Source organism: Lycium ferocissimum, chromosome 5, assembly GCF_029784015.1.
Source record: "Lycium ferocissimum isolate CSIRO_LF1 chromosome 5, AGI_CSIRO_Lferr_CH_V1, whole genome shotgun sequence".
Classification (NCBI taxonomy): Eukaryota; Viridiplantae; Streptophyta; class Magnoliopsida; order Solanales; family Solanaceae; genus Lycium; species Lycium ferocissimum.
This window is the reverse complement of record NC_081346.1, coordinates 12,869,081-12,883,666: the sequence shown is the minus strand read 5'-3', so window position 1 is coordinate 12,883,666 and position 14,586 is coordinate 12,869,081. Positions and strand designations below refer to the sequence as shown.

Here is a 14,586-nt window from a genome sequence, read left to right as displayed (position 1 = left end):
GGGTATTTGGGGACTCAAAGGCGGATGGAGGGTATTTTTGCATCAATTCTAATAATTAGAGGGTATTTTAGGCCCTTTTCCGTAAATAGAACTTTTATAAATTTGTCACAAAATCTAATGTTATTTTTTACTATTTTTATTTCACTATTATATGCATTAAGTATGTATATATGTATGTACATGCCTGTATTTGGATGTTTAAGTTTGGCTCACTTCTCTCTTATTCTATGTTGTTTATATAAATAAACAAGTTTTGATTGTCATGGAATATTTCTTAAACTATAATTTAAAATTTACTGACAATATAAACAAATAATTTTTTGTCTCTATTTTTTTTGTATCACCTGCATTTAAATATATTTATGAAGTTATTATTACCAGTTATTTTTACTTGCACAAATAGATATTAGAGTTTTGATTATTATTAATGAAATTATTTTTTTATTCTGCCAATTTATTTCATTATAGAACATCATTAACTTATATATTTAATTAGTATTTCTTAGTTTTTTCAAGAAAATATTTATTTATTTTTAGATTTTTTTTAAATATATCAAAAAAATGAAAAATATCATAATTTACAAAAGTTGATAATGTATTTTTTAAAGCAATATATATAGTATTTAAGAAAGTCAATTAAGATAAATTTAAAATATACATTGGAAGCATTTTTTGCAGAATGTCTATTGTTCAAAGTTGAGGGGAAAGTTTAATTTTTAAAGCAAAGTTAGGGGGTGTAAATGATTTTCACCCTTTTCTTATCTATTACTTTCATGAAAATGTTTTAATCCCTTTTGGATAGTTGAACACAACAATGGATATGCTTTAAAAATGTTCTCTCAAATATCTAACAACATTGAGGCAAAATCATAAATTAGAAATACAAAAAGTAGACAACATCAAAATATACATTGGAAGCATAATACATAAAGTTGGTGCAAGAGTCGGTAGGAATCATAGTTGGATGTGCGTAGTAGCTGCTTCATACATAGAATTCAAAGAGAATGGAGTAATTTTCTTTGGACGTAATTGCAAAATGAAATAAATGTCAAATATTATTCATTTTTTTGGAGGAAACAAAAATTGAAAAAAAATTATTATAAATTAAAATAAATAGTAATGCTTGAAAAATAAAATGGGTTTATATAATCATTAAAGAGATCTAATATTGACCCAAATGTTATTTTGAAAATTTTATGACAAAAATTGCATAAAATAAAATGATCATAAAAAAGTACTAAGTCATGCTAAACAAATGTTACTATAAGGCATCATGACCCCTTAAAATAAGTAACTTGATCCAATTTTTTTGAAGGGTCTATTTTTCCTTTGACAAACATTTTTTTTTTGGTCGTAAAAATATTTTTCCATAGTTACATTATTAGCTAATTTTTTTTTAAATAAAATTTCTTTGATTTTTTAGAAAATATTTTTGAGGAAAACATTTTTTTTATGAAAATATTTTCGAGAAAATCATTTTTTCTTTCGTGAAAAATATTTCCTTCATATCAAACACACCACAAACTTATATATACATATATACAAAAAAAAGTGATATCATAAAAAATAAAAAAAGAAATAAAAAAAAGAAGAAGAAGTAAATCTCAAGCAATAAACCCAAATTTAAATAAATCATAAAAAACCATGATATTCAGAATTGAAATCAGGTTAACAAGTATTTACATTGTGTAAGTTCAAAATCACTACGGAGAAAGTGCTAAAAAGGAGATGATCAAAGAATAGTAAATTAGAAAGGAGTACCAAAAAATAACCAACATAGTTGTGGTAGGGCTTATTGAGGTCATAAAGTGGGTGTCACCAATATGAAATTATCTTTCACCAAAAAAACCAATGGAGTACCAAAAAAAAAAAAAAAGGCAAAGATATGTCCTCCCATTTGGCCCCAAATAAAGAAAAATGAAAAAAGAAATAGAACAAACCAACTTTATCTTCTATCAAAACGAAGCAAATCTTAGGCTCCCGCTATCCCTTCGAAAATGCAAACTCTTCAAAGTTGTTCTTCTTTCTTCTTCACATTCCCTTCATCTCCTAAAACCCTCCTTAAACCCCATTTTTCTAAACCCCATTCTCTTTCTTTCTTCAACTTCAAGGCTTCTACAACTCCTTCCTCTCTTACCCTTCATTGTTTCAGTTCAGATGAATATCCAGTAGGTGATGACGACGCATTTCTCGAAGCATTCGGTCCCAAAGAGAAACAATCCGAAGAAGAAGCCCGTTACCAAAACTGGGTCGAACGTGGTTGGGCCCCATGGGAAGAAATCCTCTCACCTGAAGCTGATTTCGCCAGAAAATCACTTAATGAAGGTGAAGAAGTAGCACTTCAATCACCTGAAGCAATTGAAGCTTTTAAAATGCTTAGTCCAAATTACAGGAAAAAAAAGATTGAAGAAATGGGTATAACTGAAGATGAGTATTATGCTAAGCAATTTGAGATTAAAGGGGAAATACCTGAGCCTTTGGAAACTATGTGGGCTGGGCCATTGGTGGTTCGACACGTGCCGCCTAGGGATTGGCCACCGAGGGGGTGGGTTGTTGATAAGAAGGAATTGGAGTTTATTAGGGAAGCTCATAAGATGATGTCTGTGAGAGTTGATTATGATAAAGTGGAGGAGATGGTGAAAATGGAAACTGATGATATGAGTTTGGAAAGGTATAAGATGTTTTTGAAGCAGTATAATGAGTGGGTAGCTGCTAACAAGGATAGATTGGAAGAAGAATCATATAAGGTACAGGATAATTTTGTATCAGTTTATGCACAGGTGGAGCTAGAATTTTGAGTTTTGGATTCTAGAAAACACAGCTTATATTAGGTGAATTTTTGAATATAAATACATGTTTGAGCCTAACTGATAGTCAAAGTTGTAGCTCCGCCCTTGAGTTTATGTGGTTTTAATGTGATGCAGGATGTAGCCAGATGAGGAGCTAGATCATTTGCTACGCGTCCATTAACTTTTGCTTAGACCTTGGATTTGTATTAGGAAATCCATTAAATATGTATAAGTATTTAGTTGTACTCCCTCTGTTTCAATTTGTTTGTCTTAGTTTGACTTATAAGGAGTTTAAGAAGGTAAAAAAGAATTTTGAATCTTGAAGTCTTAAACTAAAGATATGTATAATGTTAACAAGGTAAAAAAGAATTTTGAATCTTGAAGTCTTAAACTAAAGATATGTATAATGTACCAAAAAGTCCTTTAATCTTGTGGCATGCCACGTGGGATGTTGAAATTGAAGAGTTGCCAAATTAAGAAATACACATTCTTTTTAAACAGACTAAAAAGGAAAGTAAGACAAACAAATTAAAACAGAGAGAGTATCATATAGCTTTTGCTTTGAACCTGTATTTATATTTGGAACTCTAATAAATATGTATAAATATTTTGTTGCGAACAAAGTAAACTTCAAATTCTAGCTCTGCCTCTGGTCATGTAGCTTTTGTGCTGTAAAGAGTTTGGGTAGTTTTAAGCTGTTGTTAATATGTTGACTGAGAAATTAAAACATTTTTTGGACTTGCAAAGATGCTTGAACTACCAAGAATTTCCTTGTCATGAAAAAGGAGGCTAGTGCAACTAGAAAAGAGTGGGCGTAACAATCGATGAAAGTAAATAGCAACTAGGACTTGTGTACCTTTACTGGTTTCATCAACTGAGCATATTATTTCGGTTTATGCACGTTTTTTCTGGTTGAACAACCCCTATCCTTTGCGTGATTGATGCTGAGGCCTGAAATTAGTCAAGGTTCGCGCAAGCTGGCCTCGACACCATAGTTAATTTTAAAAAAGAAAAATTTATTTGTAGTTATTAAGGTTTAGAGGAAAACCATCCCGAGAAATATCAGATTGCAGGAGTCGTTTTTTTGTCAGTGGAGCAACTAATAAGTCTAACTCTAGAAATAATGACCTTTATTCTTAAAGGTCAGGGGTTAAGGAGTCAGACAACTATCATTTTTTCTGTTTAAATTCAAATGTTAATTCTAATACCTGAAACAAAATCAAATCGAAACCCCACTGTGGTGGAACGCGCGGTGCCTTTTTTTTTTTTGTCCCCCTCTCTTTTGCGGGAGAAGGACATGTTTGGTAGTTCAAGCATCTACAAGAGTCCCAAATAATTCAAATCTCATACATGGAAATTGAAAAAGTTTAAAAACTACCGAAATCATTAACACAGCCTGATAGAAAGTAGTGATTGCACAGGATATTGAAAGTGAAGCTATTAGCTATCAACTTCACCTGGCCTTATCAAAGAAAAAAAAAAGCTACTAGTATGCAACTTAAAGTTAATGATTTGCTGCAGTACTTAATTCATGCTGTGCTATCGCAAATATTGTATCTGAAAGAAGCCTGTATTAGTGTTTAACTTCTACTTTCTTTTCTCTTTTTAAAATTGAGTCAATTTTTCAATGTAAAGATTTCCCTTTGGTTTTTCCCCTTCTCTCTTGTCAGAAAAAATGATTCCAAAAGAATGTATTTTGGGTTCGTCCATAATTGTACTTACCTGCAATTTATGATGTCTGTGCAGTATGACCAGGACTATTATCCTGGAAGGAGAAAAAGAGGAAAGGATTACCAAGATGGAATGGTACAATAGATGTTACATTTGCGGTTGCTGTTGAATATTTTTTGCTGTTGTTATGTTTGTTTGGGCTATTGATGTTTTTGTCATAACTTTCCCTCCTTCTTCTGGTTGCAGTATGAACTCCCATTTTACTACCCAGGACAAGTAAGTTGCTTTCTTTTTCCCTTTCTGTGATGACAATAAGGTCAATTTACTTTTGATTCTTTCAAACTCCGTTTTCATACATCTAGAATCTAGATGGATAAATATGAGAAACTGAGCAGTGATTGAAGAGATTATGAAGTGTTCTAGCCATACTCGACTTTATAATCTGAGCAGGATGATTTGATTCTTGTTTATTCTTACTAAACCGATAATGTTGTTCAGTTATCTTAGTATGTAGTTCTATCTTTTTTCAGTTATCTTAGTATGTAGTTCTATCTTCTTCTTCTTATTTTTTTTTTTTTTTTTTTTTTTTTTTGTCGTTTGGATCTTTTATATTTTCTCCCCCTAGCATGAAAGTATATCTGAAAACTCTGCCATAAACTTAAGTATTTCCATCCCACAAAAATACTTATCATGTCTACAAGTTTACTAGCTGTGTTTCAGTTGGTTTCTAATATTAAATCTTTGAGTAGTGTCTCCTACAGTTTGGCGATAGAAATAAGCATGTCTGCACTGTTGTTTAGGTTATTCACAAGATTGAAGAAAAATGATAGAGCATTATTTTCTTATTTTAGCTTAAACCCCCTCTTTATTGTTGGTATCGCATGCTAATCCTTTTTGTAAAAGTTGCATCCGGTCTTTTGTTATCTATACATGAACATTATTATCATTTTTTTGGAGAAAGTAACAAAACATGCACATGCACTTCTCTTTTAATTATTAGAGCAATTTGACAATTGACATGCATGTTCAATGTCTTTGTAATGTATTCACTGTAAATTTATGTCTTACAGAAAATCCGTGAAACTGTTAAATTAACATAGAACTAAAACGTCATCTAGGATTAGCGTAATCCACTTCATATTATTCGGACATAAAGCTACTTTAGCTAATAAGCCTGGCATACCTCAATTCAGTTGGAACTTATGTCAGTTTATTAAACATTGTGACGCATGAGTTTTGAAGAAAGGCAAGCTTATAAGGAAGTGTTTTTTGCAGATTTGTGCGGGTAAAGTTACAGCCATACATCTTTATCAAGGAGCATTTGTTGACATTGGAGGTGTTCATGATGGGTAAGCATGTTCATGTTACGTGTACAACGAAATTCTGGACATGTTATCTAACATCCATATAAAAAGTAGGAAGGTTCCTCAACAGTTTCTTATTGTGTTTTGGAGTTTATTGAATTACTAAGCTTTGCTGTTGAATTTACTAGAATCAGAATTTTAAAATGGGTCCAAGGAATCTCACTATGCTCCTTTGCTTGTTCAATGATTTTAGTGAGGCAGCCAGAGCCCTAGCAAAATAGGACAGAATCAACAAGTACTTTAGATGGTGTAAACTTCTTATTCATGTGTTTGATGATTTCTTGTCAATGCATTTCAGATGGGTTCCAATAAAACGAAATGACTGGTTTTGGATCCGCCATCACATAAAAGTCGGTATGCATGTCACAGTTGAAATTCTGGTGAGTGATGCTTAATATTATCCGAATTTCGATTCATCAAGGAACAGCATCTGAATTTCTAGCCAGTATCATATCATTTGACTACCAAGTTGCTTCTGCTATGTAGTATATCTGCATTATACTGCTGAGGGTCATGCTCTGTTATGCACTCATCATCAGTGATCTTGTTAGTTTTTGGCTTCTCAATAAACTTGAAATTAAATGTACTATTTAAGTACCAAATTACAGATTTAGCTAATCTTCATATGTATTCAGAGATTTTAAGAATCTAGGTTGATATCATCCTTTATTTAGAAAAATTTGATTAGATTTAGGGTGTAGTAGCAGCCTTTTCTCTGGGATGGCATTCAACATACACAAATATGCATACATGTATACGATTTTAGGTTACAAGATATATAGCTGCTGTCATTGTTCCAATCATTTTTTTGGTGCATTTATGCTTATCTCTTTCCTTCTTTCTATTAACCACCTTCGTGGAATTGAGATAATTTTCTGGAATTCTGTGATAAAATTGAAAAGACAAAGGGAGGACATTTCTGTATACTTAATGTAAGAGTTTACTTATGTGTATCTTTTAGTTTCATCTCTCCTTTCTGGTTCACAGCTATTTCAAATAGTTAAGAGACAATCACAATTATGGTGGATTGATGCCTTACAGATTTTTTTTAAAATTCCTTTTCAGGCTAAACGTGATCCTTACAGGTTTCGGTTCCCTATTGAGATGCGCTTTGTTGATCCTAACATAGATCACCTAATGTATGTAGCTTCAGTGTATTTCTGATCTTTCTGAGACAATCCTTTCTCAAATTTCTTCATATTATTCTTGCAGAGGCACATAATATGCTTTTTGGGCCCCTCTCTCTCTCTCTCTCGCTCACTCACACACACACACACGCGTGCGCGCGCAGACATACACATATATATGGGAAAATTATGCTCTATGTCTATTTTTGAAGCATACGATTTAGTGCAAATTTGTGTATAAACACCTTTTATACACTACTTATTATACACTTTATACAAGGTTGATCTATATAGACAATTGTTTGAAAGTCCCATATCAGTCATTAATTATTTGTCTCCGCATGTGTTTCCTATCATTGCAGCTTTAATAGATTCGATTCTGCGCCTATATTTCACCGTGAAGAGGATACAAATCTTGATGAATTGCGTGTAAGTACCATTTTATTATGGCCAACTGTTATATTTCCTTTATAGTTCAGTATCTCTATTAAAATTAGGAATTCTTATTTGAGTTCTAACTTTTTATCAACAATACATCAAATCTTGAATTCCAAAGCTAGGTTTTTTCGTAACCCAATTTAACATTAGAAATAGATGTATTAAGTAATTTAACATTGACACGTTTTATTGATGAAACTTGATTATATATATCATATTACTGATCTCAAATGAACTTTGAACTTGTATTATAAGCCAACGTATTTAAGTCCATGCAACTTAGTGAAGAACAGATATAATAGAAGCAAAAAATTTGATAGAGGTAGAGGATTATTGCGATGGAGACACTTCGATAGGAAAGTAAGCAAACTAGCTTTGCTTACATTCTTGAAACGGTAGCTTCCGGTACCTTCCTGCCTACTGAAATTTATGTGATTGATAGTGACAGCTCTTAAAAAGTTAAAATCCTATTTAGTCTAATTACTTGTGTAAGTGAAACAATGTGATCCTGTTGTCTCTGTATTAGGATATGTTATTTCCCGGGTATCTTTTTAGTTCAGAAATTTAGATTACTTTATGGATAAAGTGTGAGATCTAGAACTTCTAGTTTTAGAGAACCCCTAATTTAAGTGACTTATTGGTTATTGGAACGATACCGGCTCGAATACAGAAAAATATCATGCATATGATTCATATATTCGGCCCCAACTAGTTTGAGATTGAGCCGTGGTAGTAGCAGTAGTTGTTGGTTTTTATGTGAAAATGCAGTTTATGTTTCTATATCTGCTCAATATATCAATATATTTTAATAAACTCTTTAAACTAATGTTTAGAGAAGAAATAATACGTACTATTAATTACATATAAAGATGTGAAAAATCAAGGCAAGTTTGACATTTTAGGTTCTTATCTATATGTAGCAGGAGACAGATGCTAAATTCTTGTGTAGCATTCAAATAATACATCAAAATATTTACAGTTCTGAAAGCCTGAAAATTCATCTGACTTGTGGAAAGTGTTCACTGATATGAATATCACTCTTTAGTATTAGTCTTCAGAGCTCAAACTCATCAGTGCTCCCATCCTAAAGAAAGGCATTAAAAAGGTTCTCTTGTAAGTGAAAAGTAATATGCAATGTTTGTTTCAAGGTTGAGCACGAAATGCTTTTTTTTTTGGGAATAACTGCCCGTTTTTGGTGTAAACAAAAGATGCTCTAAGTTTTCTGTTAGAGCTAAAACTTATCAACACTAACAGCATCCTTAAGCATACGATCTCTTGAATCTTCATCATCTACAGGGATTTGAACCTTTTAATCGTCCTATTATATTATATTATACATGCTTTGGTTCATATTCCATAGGATGTTGTCTGACTCATTTCCCTTCATAGCGTGACTGTGGAAGACAACCTATTCCTAGAAAAGACCCTGGAGTCAAAGTCGAAGAAGAGCCACTACTATCAAATCACCCTTATGTGGACAAGGTATTCCTCTTTGCTTTAAGCATTTATACAGGTTTACATGCTGGAGCTTATTTCTGCGTGGCTCTTCAAACTAGTAAAGTTTAAGTAACCATTGTTATATACCCGTATACCTATCATAGCCTAATAATTCTGCTCAAGCTTCTTTTGCACTTTAACTTAGTTGTTCAATTAAATCTGCCCTTGCAAATTGATATGTGTTGCATGAATGTGTTTAAAAATGGGACCAAGCTAATATTAATGTTAGCCCATGTCTTAGCTGATTCATGTTTTCATTTTTGTTTAACTGCTGTTGTGAAACTTTATTTATTTATCTTTTATAACCGGGGTGTCCGGGACTCCGGGCCAGCTTGCGCGCACCTTGACTAATTCCATGGGGTACCTGCTACCTCCCACCAGCAGACGTACCGGGTTCTGTCCACCAAGGCTTGGACAGATGGAAGAAATCACCTAGTGTTTTTGTCTCCGCTGGGATTTGGCTGTCCTGAAACTTTATTTCTTACCTATATGAGTAGTTAGGGAACCTTTTTAGCCATCTCAGCTAACAAATCACGATTAACATTTCTGTTTTATTCTGCAGTTATGGCAGATCCATAATGCTGAACAAATGATTCTGGATGACATGGAGGCAAATCCTGATAAATATGAAGGCAAAAAATTGACAGAGTTAGCCGATGATGAAGATTTTGATGAAGAAAATAGCATTGAATACTCCAAAGCTTATTATAAGAAAGCTCTGCTTACCAAGATGATTACAGTGAGCAGCTTATCAAGTCTTTGTTTGCTGTTTTTTCATGCATCTATCTGACAAGATTTTAATTTTGGCAGAAAGTCAGCGTAAAAGAGCTTGACTTGGAAGCTGCACTTGCTGAGCGTAAGGTTTGAGATAATATTGATTACTTTATTGGACCATAGCCATATATCATTATTTTCATGTTTAGCGATAAAATCGATTTTGCGATTGAAATCAGGTGATGAATCTAGCCTTTGATAATAAAATAGAGATTAAAGAGAAGCTACATATGATACATGCTACAATTTGGAACCTTATCCGAACACGTTAAAGAAATTTTGAAGAATCTTAATCTAATTTTTATCTCTGACCTTGGGAAGAGAACTTTGGGACAGTTGGAAAATTCATTATGGGTATATACATGTTCTTATGGAAAGTCAACATCTTCGATCTACAAGGTGGGAAGACTGAGTTGTCTAATTTAATAACAATAAATAATCAGCTTTTACTTTTAGTAATGTAAAGTTCAACAATGATTTTTTGTGGAATAAATATTTACAAAAAATAACAATCATTACGATACTTTGGCTAAGAATACAGAATTAACTAGTTCTGCTAAAAGTTTCAATTTGAAAAGAGCCTGCATTTACCGAACTTATAAAGAAAATTTTCCTTCACAGAGTTGATGTGGAGCAACAGATATACATGAGAAGTGCAAACTCATTTATATTTCTCCCTTGATGCACCTACCCTTTTGTCTTACTACACCTCTTATTTAAGATAACCACACCAAGACCTATATCAAGTTCATTCGTGGCAATATCATTGGAAAAATTCTGCTTATTGTTTACTTTAGCAATGTAAAAGGTTTTTTTGTATCAAAAAGATCTCTTCTCAAGGGTATCTAATTGAGAAAATAACCTCTTTGTGCTGTTTTCTCCTTGCTGCTGTGATGCAGCACCATAATAAACTGAGAATGGAAGCAAAAGAACGAGGAGAGGTGTACAAAATTCCCAAGCTGAGACGAAATATTGAGATGGATGAATACGATTTTATCCATTGGCGTCGGTCCCTTGAGGAAAGAGAGGCTCTGTTAAGAGATATAAGCTGGTATTCACACTGGCCTTTCTCCCTTATCCTAACAGTGCCTGAAAAACCTTTCCTTTACAACCGCCACTTGAGAAAATGGAGAATAGTTTGTTTGATATACAATTGATAGTCATTTATAGTACTAATTTCTCAACTGAAAGACTTGTTTACCTTTTTTTTTTTTTTTTTTTTTTTCCCCTTTCCAAAACCTGAATTCCCTCAGCATATATAACTTGAGCGATTTTGTCTGTATCCCATTAATTTATAGGGCTTAGTGACATCACTAAATGTGAAGCATTTGGCTTTGGATATGAAGACTTTAGTGATAATTGATGCTTTTAGTATCTCAAGAATTCTTCTGATTTATTTATGAATTCCCAATCCTCCAGAAGTCAGCTACTTTATAGTTTTGCTTTGCTCTAGTTTATCTAAGAAGACTTTAAAGCATTTAATGTTAATTTGTGGTTCTACTTTTATAAATTGAAGTTCTCCTTGAATGAGAATATGTGACTACCTTACTACTGCCATTGGTGTCAGTATTCAATACCTTCATATGTCTCACAGCTCTTCTGCTGTTTCTCCTGCTTTTACTAGTCAAGTCATTTACATCCAAGTGGCTCAGATAAATTTCATGTTAAGCATTATTAGATTATCTGAACTCAGACCGACATGTTGCCCTTCTCCTTTCATCTGCTTTAAAACAATGCGTGTGATTTTGTGTTATATTCATTTGAAGAGACGACTATTCCATCTAAGTTTGTGTCTCTGGATTCTGAACATTTTTCTGATTTTGTACTTGCTTGATGCTCTTGCAGTCGCCGAGCCCTTGGGCTCCCACTGGAAGAGCCTGGTAGGTATGTGGATCCAAGTGCTTTCGGAAAGGATCAGTATGATCCTGAAAGTCCCTTGTATAGATATGACTACTGGGGCGAGCCAAAGAACTCAGAGAAGAGCAAGCAGGAGCGAATGACGGATGCTCACAATAAATCTATTGTTGGCAAAGGTACTGTTTGGTATGAGATGTCATATGATGATGCCATCAAGGAGCGGATGCAGATGGAGGCCCAAGGATTTGTGCGGGAGTTATATGATGAAGATTCTGACAGCGATACAGATGATGAAGACGATGATGAGGAAGACTTTGATTACAGCATCCTAGGCGACCCAAGCGCAAATATAGCCAATCAACCTTATGTCAATGGGACTGAATCTTCTCGGCTATCGGATGAAGGAATGTTTGAAGATTAGGTGACAAATAAGAGACTGATTAGCAGTACTGTATTGGTAGTTTGTACAGGTAGGTACATTATCAAAACGGATGCAATTTTCGTAGTTTTTTTTTTTTTTTTTTTTCATTTTTCATTTTGGTATGTGCTAAAGGGGGTTTGGTTTTGTTGCACCTGGAGAAATGTATTTGTTCTGTGCCTTGGTAGAAAAGAAACAATTTTGCAATCAATTATGCCCTGTTGGTTTTGTTGTCTTCATATTTAGGTGGAGTTTCATAATATTATGTACCTTATCAGAAAAAAGTTGTTGGTCCACTTTCTTGATGGATTATTATCCTGCAAGATAGCATGTTGCTGTGACGTATTTTGAGCTACAGTTTAAGCCAGCAACATAATGTGTAATACAGCTATTTAGCTGATGCTTAAAGAGTTGTCAGTTGGACCACAAGTGTTCGATCTTTATAAACTCAGGTAATCTCTGGCAAAAGAATAACGTAATTGGAAATTTTCTTAAAGATTACCTCCTAAAAGTATTTTGTGCCAGTACATAAGATGATTTCTGTTTTGGTAGGGTGATTTTCTTATGCATCGGTCAACTCAGAGATCTTTTGAAATGGAAAGTGGTCTCGTTTCCATCTTCAACCAATCAACATAAGATAAATAAACCAATGTAAATGTAACTTTCAATATTTTCTTATACAAGAGTAGCAAGTTGTTGGCATCTGCAGAATCAGTTAGGCTGAGGTGGCAGGTAGTTAGAGTTAGTTACAGGTTATTGAGGAAGTTATAGTAGTTGTAGCTAGTTGTAACCAGCTGTAGATGGTAGTTAATCCCTTCAAATTCAATTGTAATTCAGTAGTATAAATAGATGATTGTATGTGTACAAAAACTCATTCATGAATATACAAGTTGATTCTTCCTCTCTACTTACATTTCCTCTATTTCAGCTATTATCTCTGATTAATCCCTATTTTAGCTATCATCTTCGTCGAGTTTACTCCTACATTAACAATTTCCCATTGCAACTGGCATCAATTGGTATCAGAGCACTCTGATTCTTGGCATTGATGACTGTAACTCGCAGTCAAAGTCATAACAGACCTGAAGAAATGGAAGACAAATTAGCCCTAATTCAAGATCAATTGCAGAAATTGATGAATGGAATGACAAGTATGTACGATAAGAATACCCAAACTGATAAGGATTTGCAAGAATTAAGAGAAGTAGTTGGCTCAATTATGCAGAAAGGGAAAGAACTCTCGAAAGCCAAGAGGCGTACCCGACTAACAACGGTGTGTAAGATACCGGAAGTCGAAACAGAGAAAACAACGATGGGTTTGGGTATACCGGAGGCAATGGCAATCATTTCACAAGGTATTCTAAACTAGAATTCCTCGTTTTTCTGGTAGTGACTTAAGAACTTGGTTATATGAAGTTGACCAATTCTTTGCTATGGATGAAATAGCTTTTGATCAAAAAGGAAGAGTAGCTTCCATTCATTTAGATGGTGAAGCTATTGCTTGGCATGGGTCATATATAAGATCTAGGGCTTCTGCTATTGATCCTTCATGGACTGAATATGTGCTAGCATTGCATGAGAGGTTTGGGGATGGTTTTGATGATCCCATGGAAGCCTTGAAAAATCTGTCTCAAACTGCAAGTATGAGTGAATAACAGGCTGAATTTGGTAGGTTGTTAACTGGGGTTAACCTATCAAATGAAAATGCTATTAGTTGTTTTTTGCTAAATATGTCTATGAGAATTCAAGCTCCCAAAACACTGATGTAAGCCTATAGGATTGCTAGGTTGCAAGAAGGAGTATTTGAGGCCCAAGCTCAATCCTGGGGTCTAAAAACAGTCAATAAAAATTCCATTCCCATTCTACCTCCTCCAGGCCAAAACAGATACCACAACTCTCAAAGACCTACAGTCTCTAATTCCACATTCAAGAAACCATTTGAACCTAATCCTAATAGACCAAACAGGTTTAATATGGGGAGAACATTGACTTCTGTAGAGATGGATGAGAAGAGGGCGCAAGGATTATGCTTCTTTTGTGATGAAAAATATGTGCAAGATCACAAATGTAAGTCCAACAAGCAGCTATATTTGGTTGAAGTATTGGATAATGATGCAGTTTTGTATGTTTACAAGGAAGTCTGGGTAGAAGAAGCTAACAAGAGTGAAGATGAGTGTATGGCAATCTCATTACAAGCCTTTACTGGTGTTGTTGGTCATCAGACCATTAGAGTGATTGGGTACCATGAAAAGAGACCTTGCGTTGTTGATTACCTTATGCCTCGCCTGTAGTACTTGTGGGGAAAATGGATGGTAGTTGGTGATTATGTGTTGATTATAGGGAGTTAAATCAGTTGACAGTCAAGGATAAATTCCCAATTCCTATAATCGAAGACTCGTTGGATGAATTGTATGGAGTTGTTTTCTTCTCTACGATTGATCTTAGAGCAGGTTATCATCAACCTAGAATGGATGAGAAGGATACACATAAGACAGCTTTCAAGACTCACGAGGGACATTATGAATTCCTTGTCATGCCCTTTGGTCTTATCAATGCACCCTCCTCCTTCCAAAGTCTCGTGAATGTTGTTTTTAAGCCACTACTTAAAATCAAAAATTTTTTTTGACATCTTAATTAAAAAAAGGAAGAAC

General features: G+C 34.0%; 1 protein-coding gene across 1 annotated transcript; it reads left to right on the top strand.

Moving 5' to 3' along the window:
* Positions 1 to 1,935: 1,935 nt before the first annotated feature.
* Positions 1,936 to 12,174, top strand: LOC132056072 (protein PLASTID TRANSCRIPTIONALLY ACTIVE 10). Its single transcript, XM_059448124.1, has 12 exons — positions 1,936 to 2,747; positions 4,536 to 4,595; positions 4,707 to 4,736; positions 5,736 to 5,809; positions 6,123 to 6,204; positions 6,890 to 6,963; positions 7,314 to 7,380; positions 8,779 to 8,871; positions 9,449 to 9,625; positions 9,697 to 9,747; positions 10,560 to 10,711; positions 11,506 to 12,174. Exons 1-12 carry the CDS (start codon positions 1,998 to 2,000, stop codon positions 11,936 to 11,938), a joined length of 2,043 nt encoding a protein of 680 aa, XP_059304107.1. The 5' UTR covers positions 1,936 to 1,997; the 3' UTR covers positions 11,939 to 12,174.
* The last annotated feature ends 2,412 nt before the right edge of the window (positions 12,175 to 14,586 follow it).

Excerpts from the sequence above, each read along its gene's own strand:
- LOC132056072 (XM_059448124.1), top strand. The coding sequence starts at position 1,998 with ATGCAAACTCTTCAAAGTTGTTCTTCTTTCTTCTTCACATTCCCTTCA. Across the intron at positions 4,596-4,706 it reads AGGATTACCAAGATGGAATG|TATGAACTCCCATTTTACTA; the intron begins GTACAATAGATG and ends TTCTGGTTGCAG. Across the intron at positions 4,737-5,735 it reads CATTTTACTACCCAGGACAA|ATTTGTGCGGGTAAAGTTAC; the intron begins GTAAGTTGCTTT and ends TGTTTTTTGCAG.